Source organism: Balaenoptera musculus, chromosome X, assembly GCF_009873245.2.
Source record: "Balaenoptera musculus isolate JJ_BM4_2016_0621 chromosome X, mBalMus1.pri.v3, whole genome shotgun sequence".
Taxonomy (NCBI): Eukaryota; Metazoa; Chordata; class Mammalia; order Artiodactyla; family Balaenopteridae; genus Balaenoptera; species Balaenoptera musculus.
Window position 1 is genome coordinate 6,918,616 of NC_045806.1, and position 14,218 is coordinate 6,932,833.

Sequence of the window (14,218 nt, forward strand, 5' to 3'; positions counted from 1 at the left end):
CGCCAGCCGGCCGCGCGCTCCAAGATGGAGGGCGCCGGGGGCTCCGGCCGCCGCCGGGCCCGCCTCGCCCCGGCCCGCCCCGCGCGGGCGCTTCCGCCGCCTCACCTGCCGCGCCTCGGCCACCCGAGCAGCGGGCGGACGTGTCCCGAGCCTCCGAGGGCCGCCCGGCGCCCGAGACGAGGAGGAGGCCCCGGACCTCGAGCCCCCGCCCGTCCTCTGGCCTCGCGGGTCGCGCCCCTCACCCCGAGCGCGCGCCCCCCACCCCGCCCCCCAGGCCTGCGCGCGCCCCGAGCGTGAGCTCTGGCCCCGGCCCCCAGCACACTGCACTCGGCTGGCGGAGCGAGGTCCTGAGCGCGCTCCCAGCCTCGGGGCGACTTGGGGAGCCCCGGGCACGCGCGCCACCGACCCCCGCGCCTCTCCCCGCCCCTCCCACCACCGGCGGCCGCGGGGGTCCCGGTCGGCGCGCCTCTTCCCCCCACCCTCCGGGCAACTCGCGGGAGCCCGAGCGCTCGCCCCGCCCCCTGCCCCCCGAGCGGCGCGAGCCCCCGAGCGCGCGCCGGACCTCGCCGCTCCCCGCCGCTCCCCGCCCCCTCCCCGCGGGCCCGCCCCCTCCGGGGCCCGCCCTCCCCCGCGCGCCGCGCCGCGCGTCCTCCCGGCTCCCTCCCTGTCCGGGGCCGGTACTTTCCTCCCAAGTTGCAGCGCAAGTTTGCCAGTGGCCGGCGGCGGCGGGGGCGCCGGGAGCCTCCCTCGCCCTCGGCCGGCCGGGGCTCCCCGGAGTGCATGGGCGCAGGTCGGGCGGCCCTGGGGGCCTGAGCGGCCGCGCCGCCTCCGCGCCCCGCGCCATGGAGGGCGCAGAGCCCCGCGCGCGGCCAGAGCGCCTGGCAGAGGCCGAGGCGCGGGCGGCCGATGGCGGGCGCCTAGTGGAGGTGCAGCTGAGCGGCGGCGCCCCTTGGGGCTTCACCCTGAAGGGCGGCCGCGAGCACGGCGAGCCGCTGGTTATCACGAAGGTACGGAGGGCGCGGGACACGCACGGTGACAGCCGGGAGGTGGCCTGGGGCCGAGGGACTCGTCGGGGGGTAGGAGCGCTGGAGGGGGTGTCCGGTTCGCGCCCCCGGGCCTGGGACGCGCGTCCGCCTGGGTCACCTGCGAGGACGTGGGTAGTAGGACTCGCATAGGTGTGTGGTCCGGGCGCCACCTTGGCCCCTCTGCGTTGTTTCCCGGTCCTGCTGGCTCCCAGCGCCGCGCAGTTTCAATGGCTCCTGTTCCGGGTCCCCTCCCCTCCCCCTCCGGGAAAGGGCCTGGCAGGGTCCCCTGTCACTCCCGGCCTCGCCTGCGCCGGCCTGCACCTGTGGGCCTACCCAGAGGTCGGGGAGGGACATTCCTACGTGCCGGGGGTGCACAGAGACGTCCCCACCTGTGTTTGCCTGTCTAGGTCCTTGTTTCTGCACCCCTTGGACCTGCACCCGTTATCGCTAGGAAGCCCAGACTAGCAGCTGCCGCCAGCCTAGCTTCTCGATTCCCAAAAGCCCATCAATATTTATTGACTTTCGCTTCCAGCCCTAGACCCACGGCGCTCTGGATACCTGCAAAAACAAATTGAAACTTTTCAGCGTCCTTTATAAAAGTGGGATTTGAGCCCCCAAATATAAGTTTCTAATGTGTGTGTGTGTGTGTGTGTGTGTGTGTGTGTAGGGGTTACTTTAGAACTTTGAATTCTCTTGTCTCAAAACAGAAAACCCATCTTGAAACTTACCAGCCGAACCTGTATAAAGCTGTAAAAGCACACAAACAGCAAACCAGTCGTCCTGTTTTCTTCTGGTTAAAAGTGTCTATTGGTCAGTTTCTCTCGGAAGGTCTGGGCCGCGCCATTCCTGGGGACAAAGTTCCCTTTAAAATGCAAAAATTCTTGGCTCCTAGTAGCGTTTGAAGGTGACTTACTGGTTTTCTCTGCTTTGCTGCTTCACCACAGCAGGAAGAACTAAAGTGACTCCTAACCCACCCCACCGGATTGAATTTGGGAGGCGGTGTGGCTTTGTTGTCTGGATAGTAAATGAGACACTAAACTTCTCTGATCTTTATTTTCGCTCATTTTTATATTTATAAAACTAGAGACTTTGAGGGGAGACGTGCACTGAATTTATGTGGAACCGGGGAAGGAGGCTGTCCTTGTTGTTATAAGTTTCACCCATGTGCAACCCATTAATGAGTTGGATTCTTTGGAAGAATGTATGTGGCGGAGCAGGCATAGAGTGTACACGTTGTGCAGGACAGGCATTTCCTGCATATACGTGCATTAAGGCATAGTAGCCTGTGCCTTTTCAATAATAAAAGTTTTGCCGGGCATTTCTGATGGTAAAAGTTAAAAAGGTATCAGGTAAATTACTCAGACTTTTATCATTTCTAGAGATTCTTTTAAAAAAGAATACGCGCGTGCGCGCGCGATTCAACCTGTCTTCCTCGGACGTGTCTTTACAGCAGATGGAGTAAGCCGTAAAACATTATTTAAGATGACATGTTGCTTTTTGGGCTTATGCAGTGTAAGAAAGCTGGACTTAAACTCTAAAATTCAGTTGTTTTACCGGAAGCTGGAGAAGGGGACCTCCTCCTTTCTCTGTACCTCAAGTTTTAAAAAACCCCGTGCATTCATAGTGGTTTCTCTTCTCCCTGTGCAAGAGGACCCTGTTGTAGAAACTGAAGGAGGTGGACAGTAAAACCCATGGACACACACCAGGGCCTATTCAGGGCACAGGAGGCAGGCAGTCTGCTCCTGATTTGGCCCCTGGGTTGGCTGTCACGGTAGTTGCTAAGGTGTGTGGGTAGGGGGGGAGGGGGCTAGGCTGGTAGCGGTGTACACGCCCTGCCTTTCCAGATCGTGCTTCAGGATTTTGCAGAAATAAAACTGCTTATGAGTCTTATCTGAGATGCTAGTATGTCCCTCCCTTAAAGTGCTGCTTGGTTTTTATGGGTGCTTTACTGTGACTGGAGATTTGTGGTTTCTTTGCTTAGGATGGAGAGGATTCAGGACAGTTGGGGACATCTGTGACAAATTTCCACTCACACTTGTGTACACATGCACACACGTGTGCTCACACATGCATGTATATATTCCTTAACCACACATTGTATTGCATGGTGGTGGCAGTATTTCACCTACTTGTCTTTTCTCCTGGATTAAGTCATCACTGATGCTTGCTTACAATCCAACAGCTGGTAATTTACTGTCACATTATTACAGAAGGATAAAGGAAAGCGTGTCCATTATAATCACTTAAAAAATGGAAATAGACTGTTGTGTTGGAGACTGGGGAAATTTGTTCCACCTCCAGAATTTAGATTAATCCAAGCTTTGAATCTTCTTTTCCCAGTAGCTACTGAAAACTCTCTAGGGCTCATTAAATAATAGGCCTTCTAATAGTTTTTTTTTTTTGCATTTAAAAAACCTTGTAATTAAATAGTTACATATTAGAGCCCTGGGATATTATACAGCTCATTTCTAACAGAATCTGATTTGGAAGAAGCTTGATCCAGTGTAAGAGGACACACTCTGTTTATGATGATGAGTGTCTCAGTTGAAAGCCTCATAGGAGTGTACATCTTAGAACTGGAAGTGATGCCAAGAACAAGGCTGGTTCAATCCCTGATCTCCTGATGGAGTTTATTGATTGATTGATTGATTGATTGATTGATGGCTGCGTTGGGTGTTCGTTGCTGCCCACGGGCTTTCTCTAGTTGTGGCGAGCGGGGGCTACTCTTCATTGCGGTGTGCGGGCTTCTCATCGCGGTGGCTTCTCTTGTTGCAGAGCACGGGCTCTAGGCGCCTGGGCTTAAGTAGTTGTGGCTCGTGGGCTCAGTAGTTGTGGCTCGCGGGCTCTAGAGCGCAGGCTCAGTAGTTGCGGCGCACAGGCTTAGTTGCTCCGTGGCATGTGGGATCTTCCCGGACCAGGGCTCGAACCTGTGTACCCTGCATTGGCAGGCGGATTCTTAACCACTGCACTACCAGGGAAGTCCCTTGATGGAGTTTCAGTAGCCCATTTTATAGATGAAACAGCTAAGGCCAAGGAGGGTTCAGTGGTGTGCCCTGAGGTCACAAAGCTGGCAAGTCTTGAGAAGGGTCCTCAGGACCAGATCTTGACCCTGCATGTCTCTGCTTTCTCTCCACTTGGTGCCATCTGCTGTTGTCTGGAATCACTTGCGATGCCATATTCAGTAACTTTGTCACATCCTGTGAGAGTTTTTCAACCTTGGCACTACCGATGTTCTGGGCTGGATGTTTCTTTGCTGGGGGCGGTGGCGCTGTCCTATGCATTGTAGGGTGTCTAGCAGCAGCCCTGGGCTTTGCCCACTGGCACCACCCCCCAGGTGCAACAACCAGAAAAGTCTGCAGACATTGCCAGATGTCTCCTGGGCACAAATCACCCTCGCTAGAGTAACTGTATATCACTTTTGCTTTGAAAGGATTTTAGCTTTGAACGCTTGTGCTTAATTCTTCTTTTTGAAGATACTCGGAGGCCCCTGGCATAGCTAGCTTTGGCGGGGAAGGCTGTTTTCTTCCTAAGCGCTGGCCCTGATAATAGGCTTTATTTACACAGTAAAACTCAAACAAATACTTGCTTCATCTGCATTTTTGTATCTGGAAAAAGGAAATGGAAGCAGGAACTCCCGAGTGCTGTGTTTCATGGGCATTCAGCGGGGCTGCTCGGTGAGGACTGCCTTTTCTCTGGGTCGGGTTTGAAGTTAAAGGGATACTGACTTCCCGGGAGTGGCATTCTTGGAATTCAAAGTGCACACATAAAGTCCCCCAGCAAGGTGGCAACCAGATTTGTAACCATTCGTTACACTGACACTGACTTGTAGCTTGACGTATTACCAGGGCTGGAAGATACACAAAACCCCAGCTTTTCATACTGCTGTCGGAGAGGGAGCAGAAATAATGTCCCTGCCTTAGGAAACTCCAAAGACTTTGACTTGTTAGTGTTTCCGAGACTGTGCTTCGATGCGGGACCTCTCAGGAGCTGTGTAAGTAGGTGCGATGTTGTACGTGGTCCTGCTGTCTGCGTGGCACTTTCTCTCCCCATCAGCTCAGCAAGTGTAAAAGTTCCATGGGGGTGGGTAGGGCCTGATTTCTAACGTGTCACTGGAGGGCCTAGAATTCCAGAAGGGCCCTTGGGGACTCGTTAGGAAGCCTTAAGTGGGCCAGCTGGGTGTCAGCAGAGCCCCCTTCGGCCTCAGGCATGTTTGTTAACCGGGGAGGGAATGAAGCCCCTGCCCGTCCTTTTCACCATTTCTTAGGTCCTCCCCACCCCTTCCCGCCAAGAATGCCAGAGCCTTAGCCAGGAGCTCCAAAGAAGACAGTAATTTGGGCCTGGCCTGGTCCCACGGGCGGCTCCTTTGGGAACCCGTTGATTTTCAGGCTGCCTTTGGGGACCAGGGCCGTCCTGGGGGGTGGTGCGGGAGAGCTGGGGCTGGGGGTGCCCAGCCTGACGCACCCTCTCAGGAGCCTTCGGACCGTTCGGCGTTTCACTGGATGCCAGACTGTGTCCTTAAATGTCCTTCTTGGTTTGCATGCTGAAGGCGGGGTGGAGGGGAAGCAAGGGCACGTTTTTGGGGGGTTGGCCCACACACCCAGGTGGCAAATGTCCTGTGTCAGCCGTTAGAGCTCCTGATGGCGGAGGCTTGGGGCAGAGACTAGCTGTTGGTTGGGGGTGGGAGGTACCTTCTGCGGTGGTCTGAAAGGGGCTCCGTTTCATGGGCTGTGCTGAGTCACGGTCGTTGGTGACCTGGCAACCCTGGTCAGGACAAGTGGTTGTCTGCACGTCCTTATATTTACCCCCAAGAGCCAAGTTCTTTATCAGTTACCACTGAAGGCTGTGAAAAAGGGGGGGGGTCTGTTGAATTCAGCTGTGGATCAGGAACCGATGGATCTCAGCCTCTCTGGGTTTTGCTCGATGTCGGTGTTGAAGCACAATCCCATGTCAGCACCCATCTAGGGACCACTGCCACTCTCCCAGGGCTCCATAGAAATAAATGGTGGGTGGGTGAGGGCTGGGCACCCCTCCTCGGCAGACCCAGGTGCTGTGGGTACTGTTATGGCCGAGGCAACTCCTGGGCACTGTGAGATCCCAGCGTCTTTGAGGCCAGCTGCAGCTTAATGATTGTTGGGAGGAGTGTAATGCCAGAGACTCATTTGTATTTAAAAATTAATAGTACGGTTTAAAAAAAAAAAAAAAAAGAAGGGTGAGTTTTCTTTCCTGTGCTGAAACACCTTTCCAGTTGGTGGAAAGGCAAGACCTGCCTTGCCGGCTGGCATTCAGATATATCTTTACTCCCGTGTCCCAGCCTGTGCCTCGCTGGGTCCTGTTAGTTCTTAGCCCTGGTCCTGCGGAGGTGTTTTGGGTGCAGGGGTGGGAAGTCTGGCAGAGAGACCCAAGTCCCATCCCGAGCTCTGGTGCTGGAGCTTTGAGGTGCGATGGGTGGGGGCTTCTCCCTCTCCTAGAAATTAATTCAGCAGGGCTCACATCTATAAATCCAGAGGCTTCCACAGTGTGAAAAGCTATAACCTTAAGCTGTGCATCACACTTCTGCATCGTGGTGGATTTTGCCTTTCCTGGGTTCAGTTATGAGTGCTTCATAACATGTCCTAACATTCATCTTTTGAAAAGAAGAAAACAAGTTTGCCCGAGAGCTAAATGTAGAAGAGAATGAGAATGAAAGGCTCATAAAAATAGCCGTTTTCACCTTGTCCTAACGAGCTGGGATTTCTTAATTCACCTTTCTATTTCTCGGCCAAAGAAACTGGGCTCCCAGCTTGGAAAGGGCTGGCTTTTCTATTTGGAAGGCATTTTGGAGCTGTCCTCTTGCCAAAGTTGTTTTGTGTCAGCATGCAAATAAACCTGGATTTGAGGATTTCTTCGGGGCTCTGGGGAGCTTTTCTTCTTGTACACTGGGCGCAGTGTAAACAGTCAGTGAGATAATTTAAGGACTTAAAGGCTGAACAGACTTTTTATTCAGTCTTACCTCTTTTACTTTTCATGCACTGCAGTCAGGCATGGGGGCCATCCTTTGATGAGAAATTATGCAAGCCGCACTCTTGCAAGCTGCAATTTCCACCCACACGAAGGGTTTTGAAAGCCCTCAGGGTTGCATATTGCTCTTTTGGTCTTTTTAAAACCTTGCCAGTGTTCAACAGAGGGAGGGTGCATTCTGGAAGAACTGTTCTCCTGTTACCTTGCTGGAGTGGATATTTGCATGGCCCTGTGGTAGGTGGGGCCTGCTTCCTTCACCAGTGTGAATGTTAAGGCCTCTCTTCGGGGGAACTTATCTTAGTAGAAGGACGACGGTAGGCTATGGTTAAAAAATAATTGGACTAACTTTATTTTAGGTTCGAACAAATAAGGTTGTTCTGAAAAGCCAGGATGTTCTGAATTGCAAAGCAGAAGTAACTTTTTTTTCTTTTTTTTAACCTGGGCTGTTTTTCTAAAATCTCCTGGGTGTGAAGTTGGAGGCAATGTCTGCAGCCTCTGTTGGATGGATCTGGAAGAACAGTGCTCTACATGGCCTGGGAAGGGTTGCGATTGTCTTCCTTTTGGCCAAAGGTGACCAAGACTTTCAGATCAAAGGCAAATGGTGAAGGCCGACAAGAACCCAGGCAGGGTAGATTGTGTGGGCTCTAAAGGCAACCTTGTACTTATTCAAGGGAGGAAAGACACAAAACGTTAGTGTATCTTTTTGAGTTTTGTTTTTATTTTTATCAAAGTGGCTCTTGCGCTGTTGAAATAAGCAAATAGTTCTGCAGGGCTTGTTATCATACCAGCAGCTCCCCATGTCATTTCCTCGTCCCTAGAGAAGCTATTGAAACTTTTTAGCTGATTTCTTTGGGCATTTGCCTGTATTCTATGTGGCTGCTACTTTCATTGTTCCGTTTTGGGATAACTGTGGACTTCCCACTGTGGAAGCTTGGGATGTAGTCTTTTTTTCCACACCAACTACCCAGACACATACCTTGAGCCCCCGTACTCCCAATGTAACTACATAATAATTTTGGTTAGAAAAGGGTTTTTTCAACCTTAGCACCGCTGACGTTTGGGGCCGAATAGTTCTTTGCCGCGGGGGGCCGTCCTGTGCCCTGTGGGATGGCGAGCAGCGGCCCTGACCTCCACCCGCTAGAGGCCAGTACAGACTCCTCCATCTCCTGTAGCTGAGATGCTCAGAAACGTCTCCAGACGTTGCCAGATGTCCACTGGGGGACAGAGGTCGCCCCCTTTGAACTGGGAGTTTGGAGTGAGCAGATGAAAACTATTATATGTAGGATGGACACACAACAAGGTCCTGCTGTAGAGCACAGGAAACTGTATTCAGTATCCTGTGGTAAGCAATTATGGAAAAGAATATTAAAAAAAGAACGTCTCTATGTGTAGAACTGGGTCATTTTGCTGTACAGCAGAGATTGGCACGCATTGTAAATCAACTCTACTTCAATAAAAAAAATAAAATTAAAAAAAAAATACCCCTGTGCGCTGAGACGACCATGGTTCGGGGGAGAGTCACGTGCCACGGTGTTCATTGCGGCGTTCTTTGCGGTGGCCAGGACCCGGGGGCATCCTGGGTGTCCATCGACAGATGAATGGATGGGGAAGATGGCTGGTGGGGGGCGGCCGCGTGGCGCGGGGAGATCAGCTCGGTGCTTTGTGACCACCTGGAGGGGTGGGATAGGGAGGGTGGGAGGGAGGGAGACGCAAGAGGGAGGAGACGTGGGGACGTGTGTATGCCGGTGGCTGATTCGCTTTGTTGTACAGCAGGGGCCGGCACACCATTGTGGAGCAATTGTACTCCAATGAGGATGTCAGAAAAAAAAATTAATATGAATATAAAAAAAATAAAAATAAATGGTAAAGCCTCCTGCAAATATGTAGAAAAAGTTAAAGACAAAATTTATTTTTAAAATTTGTTTTTCATCTCATAATTGACAGAATAAAATGTTATAGCATTTGCAAAATAATAAAAAAATAAATTGCCCCCTTTGAGAACCACTTGGTTAGCAGTTTTCGGTGTGTATGTTATTTTGAATGCCAGTGCCAACACTGCTGAGCCTGGTGGTACAAACTATGATTATTTCTCCTGCACAAGTTTTCATCATCACCAAGGGTAAGGATAGGCTTTGTGTCTTTGAAATAATTTTCTATGTGCATATCGTTGATTCATCCGCTGCATCTTCCCCAGGTGCAAAAAATCTTTTACTATATTCAGACACACAGGGGGTCGTCTTTTGAGACCTTCTCTGCCTGAGAATGTCATTATTTTACCTTGACAGTAAATGGATTGTTGGGTGTGGAAGTCTGAGTTGGAGACGGTTTTCCCTCGGCACTTTCTTTGCAGGTGGTGTTCTGATCTCCACTGGTGTACAGTATTGCTGGGGAGACAACAGAGCTTTCTGTTTCTTTTCTTTTTTTAATTTAATTAATTTATTTTTATTTTTGGCTGCATTGGGTCTTCGTTGCTGCATGCGGGCTTTTCTCTAGTTGCGGCGAGCGGGGACTACTCTTTGTTGCAGTGCACGGGCTTCTCATTGCAGTGGCTTCTCTTGTTGCGGAGCACGGGGTCTAGGCACGTTTGCTTCAGTAGCTGTGGCACGTGGGCTCAGTAGTTGTGGCTCGTGGGCTCTAGAGCGCAGGCTCAGTATCTGCGGCACACGGACTTAGTCGCTCCGCGGCATGTGGGATCTTCCGGACCAGGGCTGGAACCCGTGTCCTCTGCATGGGCAAACGGATTCTTAACCACTGCGCCACCAGGGAGGTCCCAAAGCTTTCTGTTTCTTAGTCCTTTTGACCAACTCTAATTTTTTCTGTCTTATTTTTCTTTTCTCTCTATTTTTGTTCTTCTCGGGAGATTTTGTACAGCCTTATCTTCCAATCCTTCCATTGAGTTTTAAATATGTGCTTTTGGGTTTTTTTTATTTCCAAAGTTGTTTGTTTTTTGTTTGTCTGTTTGTTTTGTTAGTGTTGTTCTCGAATGTTCCTTTTTGATACCATACTGATCTTGTTTCATGGTTCTTCTTTCATATCTTTGAGAATATTAGACTGGTTTTAAAAAATGTCTTCTTGCTGTGTAGATTCCGTTTCTGAGCTCCGCTGCTTTTTGTGTGTTTGTTTGGCTTCTGTTGGAGGCTCAGTTCGTCCTTGCCGTCTGCAGGTATGTAAGAGTGGGTGACCACAATGCTTTTTGGAGGCTGGTGCACGTGGGTGAGTGATCTAGCCAGGCTGCTTCCCTGGGGACTCCTTTAAGGCCATAGCTTCGCTTGTTTCTTTTGGGCTGGTCACATCCCTTCAGATAGTAATGTTTTCCTCTACTGAACATAAGTTTCTGGTGTAGGGCAGATTTGAACGTTGGTGCGAGGTTTGCCAGTTTAGAGGAGCCCTGCTTTGCTCGGCGACGTGACAGTGGTCATCTCTGCCTCCTGCTCTGACCACAGTGGTTCCAGTCTGGAGAGAGCGTCTTGCATATGTAGCTGAATTGTGCATTCTGTCCTTAACCTTTTCTCACCCTTAATCCTTCAGACTGTCAAACTAGAATCATTCCCACTTCAGTATATTGACACAGGGGTGAAATGAGTCAGTATGGAAAGCTAGCTCTAGTAGAATTTTTTTTTATTTTTTTACATTTTTAAAATTTTATTTATTTATTTTTGGCTGCATTGGATCTTTGTTGCTGTGCGCCGGCTTTCTCTAATTGCGGAGAGCGGGGGCTACTCTTTGTTGTGGTGCGCGGGCTTCTCATCATGGGGGCTTCTCTTGTTGCAGAGCACAGGCTCTAGGCACGCGGGCTTCAGTAGTTGTGGCTCGTGGGCTCAGTAGTTGTGGCGCACGGGCTTTGTTGCTCTGCGGCATGTGGGATCTTCCCAGACCAGGACTCGAACCCGTGTCCCCTGAATTGGCAGACGGATTCTTAAGCACTGCGCCACCAGGGAAGCCCTAGCTCTAGTAGATTTAAATTCCATCTCTCCTCCCCCTTCCCCCCTTTACCCTACTTCATCCTGCTTCACTAAGAATTTGGAAAACTATAAAAAGTAATGTGAACAAATTTCTTAAAAAAGTAATGTTAGTGTTTGAAGTTGCCAATTTATCATTGAAAGACTTTAAGCTGGATTTTGTATGGCAACATTTTAATGTGTCTCCTAGAGATTTTGGTACTTATTCTGACTGTTTGGCATTGGATTTGTAGAAAAGCATTTAATTCAAATACACATCTTATGCTCAGCACCAGTACATTAGTTGTGCTATTTACAGCCCACTGGAAGTGATTATTTCCTCCTTTACACCAAAAACTGGTTTTTAAAAAATATATTTATTTATTTATTTAGGCTGCACCGGGTCTTAGTTGTGGCATGCGGGATCTTTAGTTGCAGCATGCAGGCTCTTTAGTTGCGGCATGCGTACTCCCAGTTGTGGCATGCGGACTTTCAGTTGCGGCGTGCATGTGGGATCTAGTTCCCCAACCAGGGATCAAACCCGGGCCCCCGCATTGGGAGCGCGGAGTCTTACCCACTGGACCACCAGGGAAGTCCCTAAAGTGTTTTTGAATAATACTGACTTTTCCTTTTTGTAATATTAATGAAAGGTAGCTGTTTCAGATCAATGTGATGTTCAGGAGAGTAAGATTTTAAAAAGTGGTTTGGGAAGTGAAAATAGTAGGAAAGATGAAGGTTAAATGTCCCATGACAACAAACTCCATTTCTTTACTGCTTTGCTTTCTGGCAGTAGAAACTCTCTGGTTGTCTGGAATGAAGATGGTTCTGGAATGAAGATGGTCCTAGGGCAGGGCCTCATCAGCACGGGTCCCTGAATGCCTGAGCAGGAAGCTAGCTGACCATAGCCTGCTTACCCTCCCAGTAGTACCAGTATATGAGCAAGAAAGAAGCTTCTGTTGTATTTGGGCCATTACACGTTTCTTTGATTACTTACTACAAGAGTTAGAGCATTCTAACAAATGAAATCTGGAGAGAAATCAGGAATTTTCTTTTCTGTTTTGTTTGTTTGCTTTAAATTTTTATTGGCGTATAGTCGATTTACAATGTTGCAAATAGTTTATAGTATAGTTGCAGGTGTATAGCAAAGTGAGTCAGTTATAATATACATATATCTACTCTTTTTTAGATTCTTTTCCCATATAGGTCATGACAGAATATTGAGAAGAGTTCCCTGTGCTGTACAGTAGATCCTTATTATCTATTTTATGTGTGGTGGTGTGTATACGTCAATCCCAGTCTCCCAATTTATCCCTTCCCCCCCTTTACCCCCCTGGTAACCGTAAGTTTGTTTTCAAAAGTTTTCCTTTTAATGGATACCGCTAGCTTTAAGAGACTGAATATATAATGTTTAATTTACACCCATACAGAGGGAGTGATTATTTACTTTGTAGAAGGAATCACTGTGGGTGTCCAATTAGCATGTAGCTTATTCCTTGCACACTTATTACATAAAATGAGACCTGCATGCTCAGAAGTTCAGCTTCTTTCCACCGTAGCTTTTCTCTCAGTTGGTAATTTAATTTTCACCCTGTGTTGCTTTGCCTTCCCCTCCCTGCAGACGGTTGCCTGGGAGCTATGGAGAGGTGGGGCGGAGGCAGGGAGGCTCCCCAGTCCAGCTGCTTAGCCCTCGGGGAGGGCTGACCAGAGGAGAGGAGGCTGGCCGGCTGCTGCCGGTACGACGTCAGGGCGTGCACCTTTCTCCTGGTTCAATTGTGCTGTACTTACCACTTTGGTTCAAGTGCAGAGGGCATTGCCTGGGCGGGTTACAGTAAATCCTCATTAACCGGCATGCCTCTATCAGATTCATCGATTATGATCTTCTATGGCAGGCTCTTCTTTTCTGTAGGGAATAGAAAACATCGAAACACGAGGTAGACCATCAAGGAAAGGGAGATAAAGGCAAGTGCAAAGTAAAGCTGCTCCCTGGAGGAAGGTGGCATTGGTGTGGGGATCTGAGGGTTACAGGGCAGGGGGTGCTGAGAGGGGTGGGGAAGGAGAGCCTCTTCTGTTCCAGGTGTTGAAATGCTTACGGAAAGCCTGGGAAGGTGGGTGGGGGGAACCCCAGGGGCCTGGAGCCCCAGGACCGGTGGCCCTCCGTGACTTTCAAAGGAGGTGAAGGGATTCTTTGCTTGTGGCTTGGAAATGCTGAAGCTGATGAAATACTGCTGCTGCTGAAATTCTGCTTCTGTCTATGTGAATTGTGCCATGTTTGTAAATTTGTAAACACAGTGATACTTATCTGTGCTAATTGTACATGTGCTTGTCAGTTTGTAAGCATAGCAACAATACTGTTTTTTTCTTGTTGCAGAAAGATTCAAACCATCTTGAAAAAATTGAAACTAAGTGAAAAGATAATCAGCAACCCAAAACATTTAATAATCTTATTTTTGGTAGTAGAGGTATGTTGAATTCTTTTTCCCCGTCTGTGGAATTCTTTGCTTGGTACTGTGCAGATCTAATTATGAGTTGCTTGAACGTAATTCTCTTAAGAATTACGTTGTCGACAATCTTTGGAATCACATGCTAGCTTAAAGGAAGCTTAGTTTTGTGTATGCCACTTGGAATTTTAAAAATGATATGTTTCGTTACTATGGTATATATTGAGTTTTATCATTTAGCTTTTTGTAGACAAGCACATAAAAAAGAAAATCTTAACTTCTGGAAAACTGAGTACTTTGTATTGATCAAATATGTTGGTCTTTAAAACAACTGTGTGCTTTTTTTGGTAGGTGCAGCTTTTCTTTCAATTTTCATTAGTGTTTAGATGCCCTGAATCTTGAATGAAAGTTTGGAAAGGAAACATCTGGACTTGAAAAGACAGGCCTGCTGCCCCTTGAGTCGTATTTATTTTGTGTTGATTTCACCACAGAGTGGATGAAATCGTCCAGAGTGGATGCTTCTACGGGTTACGAGCTGGGGTGGGGCTACTTTTTCCCCTCTTCCTCCCCATTTTCAGGGGCTGGCATTCTGGAGAAAAATTATTAGAACCTCACACCACTGCATGTAGTTGCGCAGTTTTACCCCCAAAGGTAAATTTACATTGTCTGCTGCTGATTGAGGACGGCCTTCTGTCCCTGGCAGGGGCTAGGTGTGCGTTTACAGAGTGTAATTCTCAGGTTACCTGTGGTGTTATTGCCGATCTGAAAGAGGTGTCTCATCCGCGCAGAAACGCTTTCTCTTTCTTTTGACCCTTGTGCA

The 14,218-nt window shown here is 49.3% G+C and overlaps 1 protein-coding gene across 7 annotated transcripts in view; it reads left to right on the top strand.

The window, feature by feature from the left end:
- Positions 1–681: 681 nt before the first annotated feature.
- Positions 682–14,218, top strand: part of SHROOM2 (shroom family member 2) — a 139,069-nt gene continuing 125,532 nt past the window's right edge. For 6 of the 7 annotated variants that reach the window (XM_036839239.1, XM_036839240.1, XM_036839243.1 and 3 more), the window contains exon 1: positions 682–1,007. In XM_036839239.1, coding sequence (XP_036695134.1) covers positions 843–1,007 — 165 coding nt within the window. In that variant the 5' untranslated portion in view covers positions 682–842. The remainder of the gene's footprint in view (positions 1,008–14,218) is intronic. The other variant, XM_036839244.1, reaches the window with a different exon arrangement.